Source organism: Panicum hallii, chromosome 3, assembly GCF_002211085.1.
Source record: "Panicum hallii strain FIL2 chromosome 3, PHallii_v3.1, whole genome shotgun sequence".
NCBI classification, from domain to species: Eukaryota; Viridiplantae; Streptophyta; class Magnoliopsida; order Poales; family Poaceae; genus Panicum; species Panicum hallii.
Genome location: NC_038044.1, coordinates 10,938,284 through 10,961,041, shown reverse-complemented (window position 1 = coordinate 10,961,041; position 22,758 = coordinate 10,938,284). Strand labels below are relative to the sequence as shown.

General features: G+C 43.6%; 2 protein-coding genes and 1 pseudogene across 2 annotated transcripts; all 3 read right to left on the bottom strand.

The window, feature by feature from the left end:
* Positions 1-1,544: 1,544 nt before the first annotated feature.
* LOC112887008 (protein REDUCED WALL ACETYLATION 3-like) lies at positions 1,545-7,047 on the bottom strand. Its single transcript, XM_025953080.1, has 16 exons — positions 6,690-7,047; positions 5,703-5,794; positions 5,324-5,452; positions 5,172-5,228; positions 5,008-5,080; positions 4,627-4,785; positions 3,989-4,138; positions 3,618-3,873; positions 3,390-3,511; positions 3,139-3,225; positions 2,930-3,018; positions 2,772-2,834; positions 2,625-2,681; positions 2,322-2,418; positions 2,088-2,246; positions 1,545-1,988 (listed from the first exon to the last, which is right to left on the bottom strand). The coding sequence occupies exons 1-15, from the start codon at positions 6,720-6,722 to the stop codon at positions 2,088-2,090; spliced, it is 1,623 nt and encodes a 540-aa protein (XP_025808865.1). The 5' UTR covers positions 6,723-7,047; the 3' UTR covers positions 1,545-1,988.
* An 873-nt stretch (positions 7,048-7,920) lies between these two features.
* LOC112886901 (RNA cytidine acetyltransferase 1-like) lies at positions 7,921-16,548 on the bottom strand. The gene is made up of 25 exons (XM_025952922.1): positions 16,243-16,548; positions 15,948-16,119; positions 15,733-15,855; positions 15,377-15,556; positions 15,066-15,176; positions 14,850-14,983; positions 14,679-14,772; positions 14,506-14,604; positions 13,538-13,674; positions 13,357-13,451; positions 13,128-13,251; positions 12,957-13,044; positions 12,713-12,812; positions 12,574-12,626; positions 11,638-11,814; positions 11,524-11,561; positions 11,100-11,187; positions 10,280-10,459; positions 10,084-10,192; positions 9,681-9,750; positions 9,462-9,609; positions 9,190-9,318; positions 8,976-9,101; positions 8,752-8,817; positions 7,921-8,440 (listed from the first exon to the last, which is right to left on the bottom strand). Exons 1-25 carry the CDS (start codon positions 16,437-16,439, stop codon positions 8,195-8,197), a joined length of 3,084 nt encoding a protein of 1,027 aa, XP_025808707.1. The 5' UTR covers positions 16,440-16,548; the 3' UTR covers positions 7,921-8,194.
* A 3,375-nt stretch (positions 16,549-19,923) lies between these two features.
* LOC112885186 lies at positions 19,924-21,321 on the bottom strand (annotated as a pseudogene).
* Positions 21,322-22,758: the final 1,437 nt, after the last annotated feature.

The window sequence follows — 22,758 nt, the reverse complement described above, 5'->3', positions numbered from 1 at the left end:
GTCGCCGACGAGCGACTGAGGCTGTAGTACACCACGCCTGCGCGCATCGAGAAAGAAACTCAGGTCTGTTTGAGCTGAGCAGCAGGGGATTCCGAGGACTGGTGGACGCCCATGGCTTGGTGGTCCAACGGCAAGTCAAATTCGAATCAGAGTTTCCTTGAATATTTAAACAACTATCTATTTTAAATCAGCTGAACACAGTACTGCCAAGATTACTGAACCTCAACAGTTGACTTGCAGAAAAGGAAACTAATCACATATGAAGTGCTGACTGCTGACTGGAAACTAATATTCAGGCATATGAAGTGCTGACTGCTGAAATAAAAGCCTGAAACAATCACATGCTCTGAAACATGCACCTGTGATCAGAACTATGACTCTTGAATCAGAGACCTTCTGATCAAAGTTACCAGTAATGCATGTCGTCTCTGATATATGAGTCAAATCGAAAGTGGATAATCGTTGTCAGGTTGATGAGTTCAGCGGAGTACTGCAGTCTACAAGGATTGATGATCAATTGTCCAAAGCTAATCGTCATGTTTTCAACCCTCAGAAGTTCAGAACTACAACAGAGAAAGCCATCGGCCATTTTTGCACAAGATCACAACCAAATCTTCTAATTGATCATCGTGATTTCAATGCATCTTTGCCTTTAAACATGTGTAAACAGAGCTCACTCAATTCTTTGGGGATTGCATCAATTCTGTACCTGAACGCGAGGGGGCAAAAAATTATTTGCCGGCCGTTTCAGTAGCAAACGGCCAGCACCGACCACGAGGAAGAACCCATGAGAGCTCCGTTCCTGCGGCACGCGGTGAGCGCAGCCATCTTTTCCGCCTTTGATCTGCTACGGCAGGTACCGAGAAGAAGACAATATCGATGCGCCGCAACTGACAGTGGAGGCGAAGCGCTTTCAACGCGTGCGCTGGTGTCGACACATGCCGGCAGCGGCGGCGGAGGCGAACCAGGATGCCGTGCCGGTGGCTAGCCGGCTCCCAGATAGGCACCCGATATGGGCGAGCTTGGACGATGGATGATGGTTCGGGATGTATGGAGATGGCATCGGCGGCGTTCGCCGGTGGCAGCGCTGCCCCGCCGGTCGCCATGTCGCCGCCGCAGAGTTTTTACAATTACCACCTTAAAGTTTTAAAAAACACTCTATTCCAGATCGCCATCCTAAATACACCCCTATTTTGGATAGCGACCAATGACCATTAATGGTGATCCGATTTTTTCAAGAAAGGCCCCTGTTTCGGGTTAGCTTCTTTTCGTTCTCCCCTCGTCCCGGTGATGGCCGACCGCGGCGGCGGCCACACCTCTCTTCCGGGGGCTGCGCGCGTCCAGCCACCTGCCGCCGGAGTGGGCGAACGGCCGCGGGCACGACGGGCGCACGCCGCACGGTGTCCTGCACTCGGCTTGGAGGCATCGGCGGCCGCTTCGTGAGCGTTCAGTGTGCGCCCACCACAAATGCATGCACTGTCAGCTGTTTGACTTTAAAGCAACAAGCAGTCTTGAATCAGGGTGCCTCGTGTAGCAACAAACAATTCAGAGAAGAAACAGGATGGATTTTAGGCGTAAGCGAAAACTATAGGAGGTTACAGTTGAAATGCGTGGGCTCTGCCTGTATATTTTTCTTTTACAAGTGGAAAGCCCTTCTATGGTACAATTGTACAGGATATAACTCTTACAAGGCTGTATTGTATCAACTTACGCTAGTAGTTGCTACAACTTCCAAAGAATGCACGGATTTTGCCTAATTGTGTACAATGTTTTCAACGAACAAAATGATCAAAATTTGGACTTCTATATCTGCAGCCTCTGGTAGTTCAATGTCCCAGTTGTTCGGATGAGCAGCAGCTTCAGGCATCCCGACTATCTCCAACTGCAAGAGGGAACATCCTGAGGCCAGAGCTGAACATCCTATCAAGCAAATATTTTGCAGGAGCAACCTTCTATCAAGATTGCTTCCTTTGGTATATCTTTCATCCCTGTAAATGCAATATGCTACATGAGTTACATTCAAAGATAGCTTGACACTAGGATAGACAGAGTAGACTGTTTCAAGTATAGAAAGTTCCAGATGTTACCTAAACAATAGGAATCTTCAGAAGAATAAGTGAGCAGAAATACAGGCACACTGAGATGGCGATCCCAGCAATAAAATTTTGGTATAGACGATTGTTATCCCTACTGGGGATAAAAGCCCCCTTCAAGACATTTGTGATCTCGAAGACACGGTATGACAGCTGCAGTATAGATCATTAAATGAGTATTCCTTTTATGATTGTTGAATGAAATGGCTGTGAAGTTCGTAAACTTACAAGAAGATAGATCGCAGTTGTAAGCATGAAGTTAAGCATAGGATAATCTGGTATGAAACAAAGAAGCCATTTTGGCTGTCCATTTGGCATACTAGACCTGCAAAAGAAGCTTGGTCACTGTGTGACAAAAAGTATCTCAACAGCCTTTTCTAATTAAATCCAATAAACTACTGCTATATTAAAGAAAGATCGATTCGACCACTTTTGATTTTCATTCTTTAGTCTTGACCTTATATCCAAAATGCTATAGGAATATAGGTTACTTCTTACAGCTCTAGCGAACGCAACAACTCAGAGTCATACCTAAGCCAAATGTGGATCTGAGAAATATAAGTCTCCAGTGTAATCTTGCCAAGCCATCTGTCAAAAATATAGATTATAAATACTCAAACATGGAGTAAGCCAATCAAACACTTGAAAAATGTAGGTACTAGAAATTTTAATGCTTACGCAAAAAGAGCCAAAGAGGCACTCCTCAACTGCTGGGTGCAATTGCGCAGACAGATATAAGCACTGTAAGAAACAAGGTACTCTGTCAACCGCAACGAAGCAAATCTATGCAATATGCCACATTGACTAAATACATGTTAACATTTTCTTATACGCACGTTATAGGGATCCATGACGTGTAGGGATGGTACTTGTTGTACGTAACTTTGTCTAGCTTGTATATATATTCATACCACAGGTAGCCAGCCTAGAAGAAGAAACAGAATACCTAGTTAGTACAACATTTTGAAGTTAACATGGTGGTGTTGAGTTAAAGAAATTCAACCTAATAGGCACAACAACAAATGTAAGAGATGGAGGAACTTACCAACAACGAAAGAGTCACAATGGTTCCCTTGATTGATAATCTAACCTTAGTCTCAGATTCTTCCAGCTTCTCCATCCATCTTTCAACCTGTGTAGGATAAAAGGTTCTATGTTAGATTAACATGAGCTAGACGAAAGAAACGGATGCTTAAGGAATAGAGAGGTTAAGGAAGCAATGTATTGGCATAACCTATAACATCTCAGATGCAGTACGAGGCAGAGCAGAGTAATATAGATATCTGAAACACTTACGTTAGGGTGGAAGTAAGCATAAATCATTCCAATAATCCATACATATCGATCAAGGCCAGATCGGAAATGCCACTCATGTAGAAGGGGTAAGTTTGCCTTAGCAGGTGATGGATCTTTATAGCCTGAATAATGATTAAAAAAGGTTATATATTTATGGTTGGTCCTGAACTCCTTAGTCCTGAAACATGATAAAAAAGAATGCCATACACAATTACAACAATAACTTACCTAGTACAAATGTAAAGGGGGCCCATAACAGTTCAAATACCCCAGGAATTTCCCATATCAAAATTACAGATAAGAAGCAGCAAGCAATCTTAATAGCCATGACTGATGGTATCTCGTTGTATTTGTTAAACAGACCAAGTGATCCGTATACCATAAGAGTAAACAGCGTGTGCATTGGGCAAATATAATAGAGCATTAGATCGTTGTCAAGGACAATGCAACAGAATGCCACAAAGAAATTAAGCCTCCACATCATCTGCATAAAAGTATAGTTATCCGTCCAGTGTTCATAGGGTGGTAACAAGAGAAAAAAAAAGAGACTTAAACTCATTAGAGCATAGCAGAAACAAAGATTGAGGTAGCTTAGGCACCTGAGCAAATCTTGCAATACTAAAATCTTTCTTGATATAGTAATATGAGAAGTTCCCAAATCCAGTCATCCAGACATAGCAAGCAATGAACACACGAATTGCATTGTATATTTCTGAGGCAGCAAAATAGTGGTACATCAGAAATAAGACCTGGAAATACAGAATCAACAATCAGTATACTCTTACAACCAGAGTTAATACAATACCTTTGTAAGACCGAAGTCAAAAAACAAGGCAAAAATGCTACTTCAGTAAGTACATTACAGTGGCATTTAGTAATTGTAACATACAAGTGCGAGGAAAGCTATTGCAGTAGTTATCACAATAGAAGTGTTCCACTATCACCGATATGAAAGACAGAACTTTTAAGTGACATCCGTGTACATGACACTAGTTGTGACTGGGGAGGGGTATAGAAGGAACATCACGACAATGGATGCACTACCTATATAGTGCAAGATGCAGATTCGCAAAAGGAAAATCGGAAGACACAAGAAACAATGTTGTACAAAATATCAATGTCTAATGAGTGGATTTTATATGTATCCATACTTGCAATTTTCTCAAATCTCTAATGATATAGATACCTAAAAATCACATTGTCAAGAAAAGTAAAGAAGTGAGGTAATATCACTAACCTGCATCCACCCTTTCCATTCCTCAGTTTGGTGGCGGTTAAGATAGAGTATGGACTTCCCAGTAAATGCTGATTTTTCATGGTGCTTCTTAAGTGAAGTAAGCGCTGACGCTATGATAAGAAGAATGTACAGAAACAGAAACAGATCACGGTTGTAGCTCTGTCAAAAACAAAACAAGGGTTATAATCCAAGAAAAAGACATAAAGAACATGTAAGAAACAGGCCATAGTATATCATAAAACTAGAAGTAACTAGGGCAATCCTCAGCAATGAGAAACATTCTATAATCAAAAGGTAGTAAACAAACACCTACTGCAGTTTAATGTACCACTTACGGCAGTGTTGTTTGTCAAGAGTAACCAGCCAGAGTAACATTATTACCTTCTTGCTTTCTGGAAATATGTTTGTCCGGTCACAAATATAAAAATAGACCAGAACAATGCCAAATTCAGCCCTATAAAACAGTTAGAGGGCAGAAAAGTATCAGCAGATGATCACATAGCCAGAAGGCTGAGGGTGCATGCCATTATTATTAAAGATCTTACATGGCTCTCAGTACAGCACGGTTTTCAAGCAGAAAAGACTCGTCCATTGTTATAAACCTACAGCTCACAACCATAGATACATCAATAATCCACAACTGTATGTGCTATAAGGCTGTAACCCTAATAGCTTGAGTTAGCCCGTTAGACAGTACCGTATCAAATTGGCTTTGGTAGACAAGTTCCTGAACTTTGTAGATGGTGATTTGGACTGGCCTCCTTCAAGTAATACCACTTTGTCATCCTCCTTGATGGTTCCGTTATCCAAATTAGCATCTGAATGACTGCAGATGACAAGATAATGAAATAACAGGGGAATATTAAAACACTGTTCTTCAATTTTTTTCCATGATTTCAATACTACCTGATCTAAAAAAAGAAAACTCCAATTGCAGCGTCGAATAATTTGGAACGGCAGTATGCAGTTCGCCTTTAACATTTACTTATTACGATTTTTTGCTTAATTAGAGATACCGGTTCAGATCTGCGGCCCTAACGCTAATTAAAACCAGAGTTTCTGGAAAGAAATCTTACACTTTGCCATGTGATAAAGACTTCCTGTATTCGAGGATTTCGGAGTAGATCCATGCGATGAGGACAGGGAATAGACCTAGCAGAAATGACACCTGAGAGAAAGCAAAATGTTAGTGCCATAGTCCATGCTAGCACCCCGAATAATCATAGCTAGCAGTTAGTTCATAAAAGAAAGCATCAGACTAGTAAGACTAAAATTAACATTGTTTTATCGTTTTGCATTGAGGTTGTAGTCCTCAGAAATTTATAATTTGGTGATGTTGTTCCAGGATCCCTATATCCTAGCATAATGGAGTTGATATGATGGCAAATCTGCTCTAGTGGTTTTCAGCAGACAACATACTTCCCATTGCTTTTTCATATCACAGCTCAACTCCACATATACTGATTCAAAGCATTAATAAAATTTCTTCCATGATCAAGCTGAAACGGAACCATGATGACTAACAGGAAAAATATTACAAGGAGCAGAAGATGAAAATCGAGTTTCTTCATTGGACCCAGTCAAAACCACAACCACAGAGCAAGAATTATGCTTCACGTTAAGTCATAAGTAGCATACAACTTCAAAGCTACGACACCTCCCAGGAGCACAAGTCCACCCACCAAACTTGTTAGGTACGGGGACTCATGTGCGGGGGCACAGATTAGTTAGTGGGCACTGAATTATCCCTGGAACCCTGGAGCTACCTTAAACCATGGCATTAAAACTGCAACTACTCAAGACCCAGCTGCTGTTTGTACTTCCGAACTGCGTGTCTGCCTCCATGTACACGGACTCAGAGCTTCGAACAATCTCGCGGAATTTGGTCGTGCTGGAATTCAAATTGCGCTCGCACACGGCACAGCTACTCCCCAGAGCAAAGCAAAGCAAACCAACGAACTAAAACTAAGCTCGGCCAGATCTCACTGCTGAAGCTGACGAAGCAAAAAACAAAACGAGGGGGCGAGCGGATAAGAGCGTGGAAATGGCGCGCGCGCCCGCACCTGTCCGGGTGTGACGGGGCCGAAGACCTCCATTCCGTGCGCCCGAGATCCCGCTCCTCCCCCGACTCGGCCGGCGACCGATCACCCCCCAGATCCAGAGGACGGCAGCCGCACCGACCGAGCCCGCCGCCTGGGATTCAGATCATGGCGCGCGGAGCAAACGCGCAGCAGGTGGGCGAGCGGGTGGGGAGAGCGATGGGGATAGGATTAGGATTTATATGCGCGCGCAGTGGCGCTGCCGCGCTGGAGGGCGCTCGGCCTCGGGGGGAAGAGGGGATCTGAAGCAACCGCGGGGGTAGGGGCGGGGGCGGAGCGGGCGAGACGGTGGCTGGTCGCGGTCGGGCGGGCGGGGAGGGGGACGGAGAAATGATGGGGGAGGCCGGAAAAGGGCGGAGGGTGATGGTTGGTTGGTTGGGTTGACGGGATCGGGGTGGTTGCGTTTGGTACCACCCTTCGCTCGCTCGCTCGCTTCCTTTTCACCGTTTTTTTGGCTTAGTTTTTCCGGAGTTTTCAGAGACCAGATCAGACCCCCGTCGTCGTCGGCGTCGTGCTCGTGTGCTCGAGAGGAACGCGCCCTCCGTTTCCGCGTCTGCGCGGGTGTGTAACGGTAGGCTGGTCTGGAACTGCTGGTGCACCAAGCCACCAACGGGGATTGATTTTTCTTTCCCCTTCTTGCGGCTGCGGGTCGCAGGAGCTTTGGGTCGATAGACAGATTGGTTGATTAGTTTTGAGGGTTGTGGCGTTTGGTGAGGTGCTAGTGTACTAACTAGGACGAGGGTATTTTATTGCTTTGGTGGAAAAAGGGAATGATGGTGCATGTGTTGGCCTTTGGAATTTATTAGACGAGTAATTCTTTTGATACGTGGAGAAAGTGACGCGATTCTCATGGATATTTTTCCCCAAGTAAACCTGGCGTTTCATCGCAGAAGTTTGTGTTGCAGGAGATTGCTGGATCGACATGTTGCTCTGCCATCTCGATTAAGTGCCATGTCTTCGTCGTTGTGCATTGTTGCCGCTTGACCCCCGGTTATCAGGGACGCCTCCATGTAACTACCGATATACAGTGGAATTTTCAAGTCAAGAGGCTCGAATTAGTAGATGCCTTGTTGCTATTCCAATGAGAAGCATAGAAGCACTAGCATGTTGCAAGTGACCCTGAGTAATCAATGGATATGTTGGACCAATATGCAGTGCAGCGAGATAACAAAAAAAACAGAAGAGCCATCGGAAATTAACCAGCTAAATCAGCAAAGCAAAAGCAATCTAATATAATACTATTATATAACATCAGCAGTTGATCAAACTAGGAAGCAGTCAAGATACAGCGAAAACTGTTTTCTAAAACATGAAATGTTACATCAAAATTGTAGACAGCTACCAGAGAATTGGCCACGTTCAACCCCCTCTGCTCGTCGCCTCCTTTTCTATCAGATCAAAGAACCATCGTGGTTTCCGACAATAGGGTAGGGCAAATTGTTTGACAGACCCAACTTCAAAGGGATACTTTAAGACCTCTTCTTTTTCAACTCGGATCTGCCGCCATCAGTTCCTTTCCTCTTGGATCTGCCCATCTCCTTGTGCTTCTCTTTCTTGTCTGCCTTTGTTTTGTTGGACTTCACGCTAATAACACCGCTTGCAGACACCTTGGCACTCTTTAGGGCCTTCTCAATTCCATTGTCATCATCATCAATTGCATACTTCTGCAGAAATTTTGGGTCCACTGGAGCTTCATTTGCGGCTCTTCTCTTTTCCTGTGTTTTGCACAAACATAAGTGTCAATATGGGGAAAAGTCTACATGTTTGGTTTCATGCCTGACACAATCACATGATTGCCTTTATGGATCTATATTAGAAAGATGGATCAAAATGTATAGTCATAGCTAAACTGGGGCTGAAATTCGAGTTTTGCCTTAAAGACAGACAGAATCTGGCTCTTCACTGAATTCTCAAAAAGAAAAAACAAGAATCTTGCTCTTCCACCTATTATAGTGTCAATGTGCTTGCATCCACTGATGGTTCATGGAATTTAAAAGTATTAATTGATGATGAATTGAATTCTCACCTCTACTTCCTTGGCTGCTTCTGCAAGATCCTCATCCATTGATTTGTTATGAGGGGGCATTTCAATCTGGGTATAGTAAAAAAAAACATGAAGTTTGTAAAAACAAATTCCATTATATTATAGTAATGCATACCCGCTAGCATGCCAATAGAGGCCAACTTTGAAATGGAACTATTACATGGAATTATGAAGTTTACAAAATGAAACTAAATGTACTAGCTTACCTCCTTCAGTCGAGGTAATGTTGCTTCAATTTCTTTTCCTGCAATGTTATGAAGGTAACTGTATAACTTCTTCATTGTCTTGATGAAGTTAGAAAGAACTTGTTCCCTTTCTATCCCCAGTTCTTCCTGTCAGTATAGAAATTAAGAGAACAGATGTGAATAATCTTGATGAGAATGTTAAGTTCTCTGTACTTGGAATTAAACCTGAGCTAACCTTTACAGTGCCTATGTCTTTGTCCTGCAGACCCATACAGAACAAAACAGCTGCTTGGGCACCATGCAATGATACTGCAAGCTTCTCCGAGAAATACTGGTGTGCAAGAATAGGGACAAGATCCAGAATCTACAATACCAAGGGCATGAAATTTGGAATGATGTCTTAGATGCATAAAGCAGATATTTTACAGCACTCAGAAGAATAAATTCTGCACATGCATTAAAACTGCATATACTTGATCTTCTGGAATAGATAATTGCATTTCTTACCAGATGATAATCAACTAAGTTGTTGGAATACGCTTCTAACCGCTTCATGTCATGTGGTGATAGCATGTCTCCCAACAACTTTGATGCGCTATTGTTATCATATTCCGATGGTCCATGGTTTGAATAATCAATCTTCGAAGCCAAGACACTAGAAAATAGACCAAACAGAAAATTAGAATACTGCCAAATTCATTGTGCCAATAGTTTGAAAGTTCATACCTCATTGCAAGCTTAAAATTGAGATGCCGGAAAGAAGTTCCCAATAGCCGCCTGAATCGTTGTCTGAAATCTGAATATGGCTTTAAAGTTTAGTTAGTGTGCCAAAAATAACAACAACAACAACTTAGCCTTTTGTCCCAAGCAAGTTGGGGTAGGCTAGAGATGAAACCCATAGAAAATAAGAATAAGAAACACAAAAGATTCGAAGATTAGAACACCGTGTGCCAAAAATAAGCCTAAAACAAATGAAGGCAGTAAAAGAAATAGCAAATATGCCATCTTGTACATCTACATATTACAAAGATTAGAACCCATAAAAATATGGAATTTCAGGTGAAGCATACGAAGCAGTTTCAGTTAGAAATGCAAACGGTGTAAAACAAAACATGGAAGAATTTCATACCTTGATAAAACGGATCCAAAAATCCACATTTGTTTGACTCACTAACTTCAATGTCATCACTATTTAAGGGCCTCAAAACCATACAGGTGTGCTCACCAGTAACAGCACTCTGAAAAAAAGACAACAATAAGCACAACAGAAGGTGAAACGTGAAGAACTGTTGGTCTGCTATGGCAGGTCAAGTTAGATATATTACTGGAATCTGGCCCACATAGAATGGATAGAAGTTGTGCTTCCGCCAGAAGCGGAAAAGTTCTTGTGTCAGTCCAAAAGATACACCAAGGTAATGGAGCTTCTCAGGACGACGTTCACGAAGATGAACAAGGAGTGGCGGAAGATTTGCCCTACATTCAATGTTCTCATCTAGCAGTGAAGCCTGAAACAACATATAAGAAGTTGAAATTTGTTGTCCCTAAGGATAAGTAATGTGCCGATGTTATTATAAACTCAGTGATAGCATATTAGTGCCAGCTGTAGAATAATAATAATAATATAATTGATTATACAATTAAACAGAATCATATGTCCAACACTAAATATTGAATGGATGCATACAACTATAACAAATTCAGTAATCATGTATTCACTGGGTAATATACAACAAATTCAATATTGAATTGAGATCATTCAACAAATGCATTGTTTAACTCAAAGTTGAGGATGAAATATGCATAAATATGGACAAAGTACAACAATATGACTGTATAACAGTATGGATATAACCAAATATACCCCAAGAAAAAAAAAACTGTGCCACCACCTGGTAAACAATCATATGCTCCAGACTAAACAGTAGGCAAAAATGAAAACGGGATTCTTTTTCAATGCAATATATTGGTGAGTATTAAATATAATTTCCCTAATTAGTGTCATACAGTTAAAGATTAGCAAGAGATTCAAGTATGTGAAGTATATCTAAGTTTCTTTGTAAATTTGTGCTAGTTCAAGTTATTTTTGACTTTTTAAATGAAGACATAAAAATGAATCATTGCATAAATACAGTTGTAAGTTCGAACCTTCTCTGCAGCTTCAGTAATCTTCACTTCAGGCTCTTCAGTTTCCTCCTCATCATCAGCAAACAGTGTCATTTGCCCTTCATAGTACCTTCAATGAAAAAAAGAAGTACTGGTCAAATAACATGAGAAGAGCTACAAAAGATGCATCCTTCGTTCAGCTATCGGCCCTTTTCATAAAATAACACAAAATGATATACATATTTCCGAGAAATGTTTCTGCATAAAAATTGTACATGTGAAAAAGTGCCACTATGGTTAAGACTGTAGCTGTAAGTGTTGAGCTTGTTTTAGAACCAGAAGCAGGACACCAATAATCCCTAAACTAAATCGTTGTCAAGAACAGTATAATTTAGAATCAGGATCAGATCACCAATAATCATAAATGCCATACAAATGCAAACTAAATCACTGTAAAGGAGAGTACCTTGTTAGAAGGTCCACAGCAGCTGAACCATACCCAAGCTGCATTAAGCGATGAACATTTAGAATGATGTTAACATATGCAAACCAAGTCACATGAAAAGAAAAAAGGAATTACCCTCAAGGCACTAGGATGGACAGCAATTCGCACTATCCGGGCTCCTGAGAGACTAGGAAATACATTGTCTTGGAACTGTTCACAAAATTTCCAAGGTATTTGATCGCCAGAAGGTGCACGACCCTCGCTAAGGCTTTTCATAGCCGACTTTCGAGATATTTTCCCTTCCAAACAAACCTGAAAATACAAATTAAAATATTACATATCTAGTATTTGTGAGTTACATGGCGAATTTAGATGAAATAACCTTAAAATGGAACATTAAGAGGTCTCAAGAACAAGAACAAACTGGCACAGTGTAGATCAAGGTGAAATATGAAAACTATATGTGGCTTCGGTGCTTGATTAGAATATTAGATTCTCTTAGATTGAATCCAACAGCTAAGAATGCTAGTTCTCATTACAAATCTTAAGACTAGTAATTATTTGACAAGTTCCCATGTACACAATGGCTTAAAGAATTATCAGCAAACAAAGGACTAAATAGATCAAAGCACAAAAGTAGCAGAGACAAAATTCCACAAATATACCCCAATAAGGATATGGATGTGAAATACAGCAAACACAACATTTTTTTCCCAAAAAACACTGATACAGCGATACGTGCATATATCCAATAAAAATAAAATGAATGTTGCTCGAGAGGTTCTAGGACTAGGTTGATATGTGCAGAAATTTTAGTCCACAGGGAATCAACTCGAAGAAAAGTCAATTAGGTCAATGAAGTAGCCATATTTCAACCCAGATGCTTTTGGGATAAGTACAATAAAAACAAGTATTGCCGCACTTAGTGTCTGGACAAATACTTTATGCGTTTATGTGACAATGTTTCATGTTATCAGTGCTGTGCAATCAAAGAATAAAAGATACCAATGAGAAGAATCATCAGGAGCAAATTTCAAAATAGTATCCTACAAGATTAACTCAAGTACACACCTGGATTACACACAGAATATCTGGGAACTGGTTTTTGGACTCATCAACAGGGCCTACCAAACAAAGATAAAAAATAAGTACCACACAATAATATTACCATACCGAAAAGGTATTATAGTGCAGGAGGCTCATTCCATACCAAGCAAAACAAACAAATGATGAGCCGGTGCATCCGCCATTAATTGCAAATCATTAGGTGAATTTTTGTAGTGGGAAGCAACATAAAGTGCCATCATCCGCTGAAAATATCAAGGAGAGCACTATCCATTTAGGAACATGAAATGCATTCTCCTTCAGTTTATATAATTCCTTTTAAGTATCAGTGAGCTAACTTTCCAAATATATGAAGGGAGAGCCGAAAATGAAACATAATTTATCTGCACCTGTAAAAATATCTCACTCTCCTTGTGATATGAGAAAAGTGTGTCCCGGTTGACATAATACAGATCACATTCTTTCGGGTGAGGTAGCCTAATAAGGAACCAGAATTCTTTGTTAGACATCCTACAAACTTAGAACGGTAAAAAGAGGGGGGGTATTTGGAAAATGCTTACCTAGTAATATTCGGAATGGAGTTTGCAAGGTCCAAACAAAGTAAGTCATTAAGCCATTTCTCAATAGGGTCACCAGAGGCATATCTAATAGATTCGTTCAATTCAATTTTCTTAAACTGCCTACCTACAGGATTAAACAAAGCAGACAATAAATGCAAAATAACAAGGAACATGGAAGTTTCTTCCAAAAGTAATTCATTAAAAAGTTGAAAACCTAAACAACTCTTACTTGAATTAGATCCATTAGATTGAGTAGATGGTTGGCTTTGGGATTCTAGTTGCTGGAGAAGCTTCAAAGACAATGATCGCCCTGTTCCTTCATACCTTCAACAGTTCAACATGAAACAATCCTGATCGATTACCCCGGTGACTTATGGTACCAGATTATTAGTAACTGAAAACAAACATACCCATTGACAGTGGAAGACAGGAAAACAAGGTATGGACCAAGCATGGCCTTAACAATTGGTAATGGAATGGCAGCAGCTTCATCAATAACAAGGAGTTCAACTTGAGAAAGCTTTCCATGATCATGTGGTTTCAGATACTGCAAGCATTAGCAACTCTAAGAAACAGGTACATTGGTATTAAGCAAGGTGAGTTCCAGAATGGGTTTCTTCATAAATACACATTCAAGGTGGATAGGGAAAATATAAAGTTCAAGGATGATACATCTTTCCCTTGGAATGAAATGAAACACAAAACACATTATGCAGTCATAGGATACATGTTTCTTCATCCATAGTGACCAATTGTTCAAGTTGATGTATAAGTGTGGATTCAACATTTTTATGAACCATAAATACAATAAGATGGTACAGGCACTTTTTTACATTATTAATTGCCAAATGAACAAAGAAAGCATAGTGAAACCATAATCTCCACCAGGCAGCAAGTAACCAAAGAGTAAATATTCTATAGTAACAAACAATGCATCAATTGCTTTCTGTTCTAGACCCACCCACCACAGCATATGTTCAAACCTAACCATCCGATCAACTGCATAGGCTTATGTTGATTGATCTTTGCCTTTCTTCAACAATTAATAATGGAAAGACCTCGAGTATAGCCTATTATGATCATCATCTCACTAATTAAAAATGTGCACTCCTCTTGCTCAGTCATGATTGATGGCTTCTTGAGAGGTAATTACTTTTTGCACCCTCTAAGGAAATCAGACTAAGAAAAAAAATGAAGCCCTCCCATATGGGATACAACTCCTACAGTTTCACATGAAGCTAAGACTCTTTTGTATACATGTGCTGAAGTCACCCTCCAACTTCTCAAGAAGTGAGCTTCTGCAAGAAGCATCATCCTGGATGCTCCAAATATGACTATCAAACTGAAATGGTAGGGTTGGCAGCAATCAAGTATTTACCTGGATTGTCTGACGATGTTGTTTATATACATTTATTTGAACCGTTGCTTTCTTGAATTCCGGATCTGCACTCTTTATCACATCATAATGCAAATGCTCCTGAAAGAGGAAAAATGAAGTGTTATGAACATGTGGTCACACTTTAACAACAAAAGTAGATAATAGAAAAGCACCTTGTACTCCAATGCATTTATTCCCTTGCAGACGAAGTCAAACAGAGTCTTTAAGTTCTCTGGACTTGGAGCGGTAACAAATATATTTGAATACCTAAGAAGTCAAATGGTTAGCACTAATAAGATAGCACATTGAACTCAAACAATGGATTTCATCGGGTTGAACTTTACCCTGCTGCTATAGCCCCAGCAATGGCAAGACCAAGGGCTGCTGATTTACCACGTCCACGAGCAGCAAGCAAGGCAACCGTACTCCTCAGGGTCTTATCCAAAATAGAGCTAAGGAAGTTGATGACAGCATTACTCTGCAAGTGACTTTAAGTTTCAACATATGACACAAGAAAAATATTTTTTTGGTGAGAATATTGACAGCATTAGCATAGATACCTGATCTTTTGTGCAGCACTTGCCAATCAAAGGACCAACAGGGAAGTCTTCACGAAATTGATCCTTGAGGTCTTTCAACTCCCTCTCCCGTTCTGACAATCCCTCAGAATCCTAGTAGCATGGTAAAATATGTACATGACAGAGGAATCAAATGATCTGAATTACAGAAACAAAATCTTGAAGATTCAGCATAATTTGGAAACCTCAGCATATGCATTCATAGGGGAACAGAGAAAAGGTCCTATTAGAATGACAATTTAAAAAGGAACGCTTGACATACAAATAAAGGAAATGGAATTATGCACCCATACCTCATTGTTTGTAACTTGGTTTCGTTTTGCAGATTGTGTGTGAGACGATATCGGCAAAATGTTAAGTTCATCATCCATCACAATACATGCTTCGCAATATGATATGGAAAGCAGGAACCTCTCATTGAACCTCGCGGCTGCTTGAGTATGAGACTCCGTTCGAAACCTTGCATGGACATCCTGTTGGCACAGGAAGAGCCCAACTCAAAGGTCTAATTCAGCACGAATGGGACAGGGAGTATAGAAGCTACACGGACATCATCATAACCAAAAAACGAAAAACCTATCCAGTTCCTTGGTTAATTGAATATTTATGGGTGAAAGTAATTGAAATGCAGAGGAGAAATGAAGCTCACCATGACCATGGTATAAAGGCTGGTAAGCGAGGACAGCGAACGGAGCAGCAGAATGATCAAACCACCACCCTCGACTGTCTCAATGGTCCGTGCGAGAAGGTTGGGTGTCAGTGCCTCGAAGTCCTAAATCATCAACAACAGCAGAAGAAAATTCAGCAGCAAGCAAGCCAGGGCGACAACCCCAATTGCAAGGAATCGGAAGCTTGAGGAGGAACCTGCAGTATGCACATGCCGAACGTGTTACCAAGGACCCTCTCAGAGTCTCTGTAGAGGCAGTATGTAATGTCAGAGGTCTCCAGGAAGAGGGAGAACGGGTCGGCCTTCTCAGGGTCCATGAGCCCCCGCTGCATGAGCTTCTTGATCTGCTTGGCGCGCTTCTTCTTGTGGCTAAGGTACAAGATGGATTCGGCGACAAGTAAGTAATACAGCAACGACCAATTCACCAGCCCAACAGCAAGCAACCAAGCGTGCGGCGGCGTCGGAGGAAGCAGCGGGCAGCAAGGGCATTACCTGCTGATCTCGAGCTTGTCGCGGTAGCACCACAGGACGGAGGGCCGCGACTTGACGCGGGACTTGGAGAGAATGTAGTTGAGGTTGACGATCTGGTCGCGCGACTTGTCGCCGACGATGACGAACATGGAGCGCTGCCTCTTGCGCACGCAATTCTCGATCAGGTCGCGGATGGTTTCGGGCACCTTCTTCCTCATCCTGCCGCTGGTTCTATCCGCTGGCGCCGGCGGCGGCTGCTTCCGGGGGGCGGGGGGTGCGTGGGGGTGGGGGTTTTAGCTAGGGTTTTGCAGGCTCGCGGGCGCCGGCGTGAATCAGGGAAAGCGGGGGCGGGGGGACGACGGAGAAGGGGGTTGATGGGAGCCTGGACGGACGGCGGGATGGAGGCTGCTTCGACGGTTAAGATTGCCTAGTTGTAATATAAGGAGTACTGTGCTGGGCTGTGCATTGGGCCGATGTGAGGCCCAGACTGCACTGGGCCTTTCAGACGTATGCGGCCCGACAAGGTAACTTTCAATGTGGGCTTTAAATGTCGTGAGAAATGCACAGTGATACGCCACATGGGATTCCAAAAATATTAGTAAAAGTCACTGTTTCAATTGTGCATCTCGTAATTTTAAATTCTATAATTTCAGAAAAAAGTACAGGTTTGACATATGCAGTTCACCAACACAAAGCGTTTCCAAAAAAAGATTGCAAGAAAGCGATCCGCTTCATCCAAAGATGCATCCACGGCCGCATAGGGAACGTAGTGTTACCAGTTACACGAATGCATCCGCCAGCTGAACAATCTTAATTCTTAAGTCCTTCCGTCCATGGAACCATCGAACAGACGATGATGACACAACACAAACATGACCAGAGCTGCTTCAAGCGCTCGATGCGAACCCGATAGCCAATTGACCGAGCAAGGGGCTTGCAGCTCCCAATCAGACTCCTTGATGCCGCCGTCGTCCGTCGACCACGGGACCATGCTCCGCGCAGTGCAGATGATCCGGCACACGAGTCTTACCTTCACGGCACATTCGTATAGATTTCCTTCCATACGAGGAAACGCGGAGCGATTCATGCACATGTTCCGTATTCAGAGCCTAGCGCGCGGCGAGGCGTCGGCATAAGCCTCCAAGGCCGAGCTCGAAGAAGTGTACCATTGCCATGCCAGCGTCGTCTGTGTGTGCGTGCGTTCCTGTGGAGTTCTAGGCTATTCTGTGGCACGTGCGGTGGTCCGACCAAGGATCCAAGCCGGGGGCAGCCTTGGCCCTCGGGTTGCTGCACGGGCGGCGTCACCAGTCAAGTCGCGGATGGTTGGGCGTCGGCGGGCCCGTCCACGCCGGGCTGGTAGACGTACACCAGTGCACTGCGCTCATCGGCAGACGGCAGCATCATCTAGGCCGGCGCCCACCCAAGTCGTCGGCATCCGCACGATCTGACAGCTCCGGCCCGGCGCGCACAACACAGGCAGTTCCATTTCTGCAGCCACGTGACCACGGGAATAGAACTCCCGTGCCGTGCCGCGGTGCCGAGGGTAAACTCTTCTCTGTTCGTCGGCGAGGAGCAGAGACGCATGGCCGCGGGTGCTGCGAACGGCGCGCGCGGGGCCACGGGCAACGGCAACTGGCTGCCGAGACCGGCCACGGGCGTGTCGTTGTCGGAGTCCGGCGTACGCGTACCGCGCCAGCCATCCCCGTTCGTCCACGTCGGCCCTTCGCCCAGCACACGTTCCCGTCTGCCTCTGTGGCGCCGGAATGGGAGCCCGTCACGGGTTTGGCCGCAACCACTTGACTGGCGTCTCTGAACGGAAGCGCTCAGGTTGTCCGTGCCATGGCCCGGCCTGGCCACTGTTTTGTTCGCTCCTGCCCGTGTCCGTGCCCGGACGAGACGTGGTTAAATCTGGCACTTATGGCATGTTTGGGAGCACTCCACTCCAAAAAACAAGCTCCACTCCACTAGCTCCACCTTTTAACAGCTCCGCTCCATCTTTTCTAGCAAAACTTGAAGCTGACGTACGTGTTTGGAAGATTGTGGTGCTCCAGCTCCAGAAATATGAGAACTTGGTAGAAATAGTCTATTTTGCCCATGGTGGTTGGATGAAGGGTTGGTTTGTTTTTTCCGCTGCTACAATAATGTTCCAATATCATTGTTCAACCAAATAATATTAAAGATCGTAATAACTATGGTACAAAATCAATATTTTTATTACAAACTAATTCCAAGCGATAGATAGTGATGTGGCCAACCCATCACGAAAGGCATCCATAGTTGGGGCGTTGACCGCGGAAGTTGAACCATCGCGCGCCGCTTGTGGAACGGCATATTTGTTGTATCTTTCCGGTATTGTAGGAATAAAATTAGGATCATGATCAAATCGAGCGAAGTCTTCATCTTCACCTCCATGCTCACGAATGAAATTGCGAAGGATCATAGTAGCCACAATAATCATTTTTTGCTTGTACATAGGATATGGTAGAATCTTCCAAAGAATTGGCCACTTCATTTTCAATAATCCAAAAGATCGCTCAATCACATTGCGGATAGATGAGTGAACCCGATTGAACCTTTTCATAGGAGTCCTAGGTTCGGTACCTCTATGCCATTCCGGTATATGATATCTTGCACCCTTGTAAGGAGCAAGGTAGCCAGGACGATTCGGATATCCCGCATCCACAACATAGTATTTTCCTAAATTTATATAAAACAATAAGAGTCATGGATTAATGGTAAATGTTAAACATATAATGTCAAATACACGTATGTTACCTTGTGGAGGATGTGGGAAAAAATCTTCATCAACTCTGAGTGCATTGTACAGCACACTTGTATCATGCATAGCTCCAGGGTTTCCCACGGAAACATAAGTGAAACGCATGTCAAAGTCACATACTGCTAGAACATTTTGAGTTGCTATACCCATTTTTCCAATATATCTCACTTGCTCCTCAGGTGAAAGCGCAACACGGATATGAGTGTCATCAAGTGCGCCAATACAATCTTTGAAGTGTGGATATGCATGTCTGTCATCTCTTATTCTTTTATGGACTGTGGAGAAGTTAGGATTTTTTGTCTAATAAAATCTCTTGCCATAGCCATCAAAGCATTTAGAACCTCATCAAATTTCCTACTAATAGTTTCTCCTGAATGCTTGAATCTATTTTGAGTTTTCCTATTAGACTCATTTCCAGCACATGTGTATAGGAAAATAGCAAGCATCTCATCTGTGCTCATGTGCATAGAAGATTGTAGCCCATACCTTTCCACCAACATAGTATGGAGATCCAGAAATATTTCATTGCTCATACGAAGTTGTCTGTGGCATTCTCCAGGAGTATTCATTGTCTCTAGCAGCCATCCTGAACCACTAACACCAGATGTCCTTGGTGGGTTTTTAGCAAGGTAGAGATCAACATATATTTGAGCAATTTCTGCACCACCCAAAACAAGATTCCAAAAGACCTCACTCTCATCAGTAGAGTCATCACTATCACTCTCACTTTTCTGCAGATAACAGGCTATATGATAATAAAATAAAATAAGTAACACATATGATAACACATAAATGTAGTGATCACACAATATAGTTGAAATGACAATAGTTTGGTACAGACCACAATGACCAAATGACAAAACATAAATAAAATGACAATAGTTTAAATAAAGAAAAAGAAAACATGGCAAGAATTTTATTCCTCAATTGCTATACTTGGCATTGTACTTCTGCGAAGCCAATTAAATCTAATCTCATTTGTAGGTAAGGTCATGAACATTTCCCTTTGGTCCTTCTTCACAAATAACTCTATAGCAATATAGTGCTCATCTGTATCGTAGCCTGCCCCACATTCCAACACTAGGTCCATGATTTGTTGGACAGTGACTTCACCTAATTTTTTAGATGTAAAAGAAGAGGCCGACTCAGCAATCTTAGTTACTTGCTCTTGAATAACTAGTGCTGTGCCTATTCTTGGTTTCTTGGCTGGTTGGTTTCTTTTGTTTGCCAACAGAATGGTAGGAGAAGGAGAAACCTCTTGGGGATAATCTGATTGATCCCCGACAGCAGAATCATGGTCACAATCATCAGGGAACTCATGCAAATTACCACTGTCAGCGTCACCAGGCACCTCTTGAGATGGCGGAATGATGGGATTAGAGCTCATAGGATTCCAATGATCCGATTGATCATTAATTATATCACCAAATATCACTGACAAATCATCCTCGTTTTGCAATGGTTTTTTCCTAAACTTTCCACAACCTGGAATTTCCTGAAAGAAGGCAATTGGTGTTACTACAAAATAATTGAACGAATTCCCTAAAAAAACATAAATAACATATAGTCTCAAGAACTCACCGCTTTTGCCTTCTTCCACCACTCATCATCCATATCAATAACACCTCTTGCTCTATCCCATCCTGGCCCTATTTGCTTCCTCATTAATTTCCTCCAAGCTAAAAAATCAGGTTTCAACTTATCCCATTTGTTCTTCGTTTGCCGCTTGGACAAACGAATTCCTGTGAGGTTGAAAAAATCCTCTATGACCTCATCATAACCTACTGAGTTCAAATGGGTGTTCGGTATATTCCCTTTGTTAACTTGTTTGGCAAACAACGAACATATAAGCGCCGTATTTGCATCAGTCCAATCAATTGAATCACCCTGATCAATATGACAGTAACCACTTTATAACATCTGCGCTAATATGTCTCTACTCATGTTGCCTGCTCACTATACAGTTCAAACAACAATTTCACGAGAGGAAGGAAAATTTTTACCGTATCTTGCACGTTCCTCTTGCCTTTGCGCTGTGCCATCTCTTCGCCGGCCTGGCTGCCAAGATCGGACATGCCCTGGCCTGCGCCCAGGCCACCTCGTCCATGGCCGGCGCCTAGGGCAGCACGGCCACGACCGGCGCTCAACGCAACCCGGCCATGGCCGCCGCCCACGCCGCCCGATCCAGCCCGGCCGGCAATGGAGCAACGGCCGCCGATGGAGCTTAGCTCCTCCACTTCGTCGCCGAGGTTGCCGCTGCCAAGGCCGGCCGCAGGAGCCGGCGGAACAAATGGAGAGCGAGCACCGGCAGAGCCTTCCATTTTCGCAGGGGGCGGGCAGGGGGCCACGCGGTGGGGGGAGCAGTGGGCCGCGCGGAGGGGGGTAGCAGGGGCGGCCGTGCACGGGGCGAGCAGTGGGCGGCGCGGTGGGGGGGAGCAGTGGGGGGCGACCGTGAGGGCATCGCGAGGGGGGAAGGAGCAGGGGGGTGCGCGCGCGGGGAGGAGGAGCAGGGGGCGGGGCGCGCGCGGGGGAGGAGCAGGGGGGTGGGCGCGCACGGGGGAGGAGGAGCAGGGGGGCGGGGCGGCGGCGTCGTGAGGGGGGAAAGAGCAGGGGGGGCGTGCGCGGGGGAGGAGGAGCAGGGGCGGCGACGGCGGTGGGGGGAGGAGGAGCAGGGGGGCGCGCGCAGGGGAGGAGGAGCAGGGGGACGGCGGAGGAGCAGGCGTGGGGGGAGCGGCGGTGCGGGGAGGAGGAGCAGGGGCGGCGGCGGCGGTGGGGGGAGGAGGAGCAGGGGCGGCGGCGGTCCGGGCGAGGAGGAAGGAGCAGGCGGGAGGGGAGGGGAGGGGAGGGGCAGGAGGCGACGGGACGAGAAAAGAAGGAGGAGTTGGATTGAACCGTTACGTTGTAACCAGTGGCAGTGGGTAATTATCTTGCAACTCTATGAGTTGGTACGAAACTAATGTTTCTGGAGCACCTCTTGAGGTACTCCACAAAAAGCGTGGATCTGCCCCTCAACTCCACCTTTTTTCTGGAGCTGGAGTTGGTGGAGCTGTACATGTTTGGATGGCAATTTTGTAGAGTTGGTGGAGTGGAGCAGTTTTTGGTGGAGTGGAGTGCTGCCAAACATGCCCAGTAACGTTAGGTGCACATCGATGGTGTAGAGATTTTAGGCACAAATGGAGATTTTTTTTCTCAGGCCTTCGATCATTCACCACTGGAAGAGCAACGGAAGATAATATAAACACATGGAGCAAAGACTGTACCGTGATAAGTGATCACTCACCACCGGGACATCCGCTGCCGGTACTAGATTAATTATAAAACTAATTGTATAGATGAAGACTAATTCGTGAGATAAATTTATTAGACTAATTAGTTCATGATTTGACCATGTCTACAGTAAAGACATGCTAATGATGGATTAATTAGATTTAATAGACTTATCTCATAAATTAGTCTTCATTTATACAATTAATTTTATAATTAGTCTTTTTTTGATATTTCTAATTGGTGTTCAAACCTGCCCCTAATACGTGGCGCTTTCGTCGTCTCGCTCAAGCACAGGCAATTAGAGAGATTTTCAATAGCCAAATTGCAAAACGTCCCCGAACAATTCTTGGACCCCGGTTGGTATAGTTTCAGCTTCTTTTAAAATAAATCCTGAAACAGTTTCTCTAGTGGAGCTGGAGCTTTTTTCAAAATTCTTTAGCGATCGTGGGTCCACGAGAGTTGGGTGAAGATAGGATTTTCAGCTTCTCTTC

Excerpts from the sequence above, each read along its gene's own strand:
- LOC112887008 (XM_025953080.1), bottom strand. The coding sequence starts at position 6,722 with ATGGAGGTCTTCGGCCCCGTCACACCCGGACAG. Across the intron at positions 5,453-5,702 it reads TCTTTATCACATGGCAAAGT|TCATTCAGATGCTAATTTGG; the intron begins GTAAGATTTCTT and ends TGTCATCTGCAG. Across the intron at positions 3,874-3,988 it reads GTATTGCAAGATTTGCTCAG|ATGATGTGGAGGCTTAATTT; the intron begins GTGCCTAAGCTA and ends ACTTTTATGCAG.
- LOC112886901 (XM_025952922.1), bottom strand. The coding sequence starts at position 16,439 with ATGAGGAAGAAGGTGCCCGAAACCATCCGCGACCTGATCGAGAATTGC. Across the intron at positions 16,120-16,242 it reads GACAAGCTCGAGATCAGCAG|CCACAAGAAGAAGCGCGCCA; the intron begins GTAATGCCCTTG and ends CTTGTACCTTAG. Across the intron at positions 10,460-11,099 it reads TTACTGAAGCTGCAGAGAAG|GCTTCACTGCTAGATGAGAA; the intron begins GTTCGAACTTAC and ends ATGTTGTTTCAG.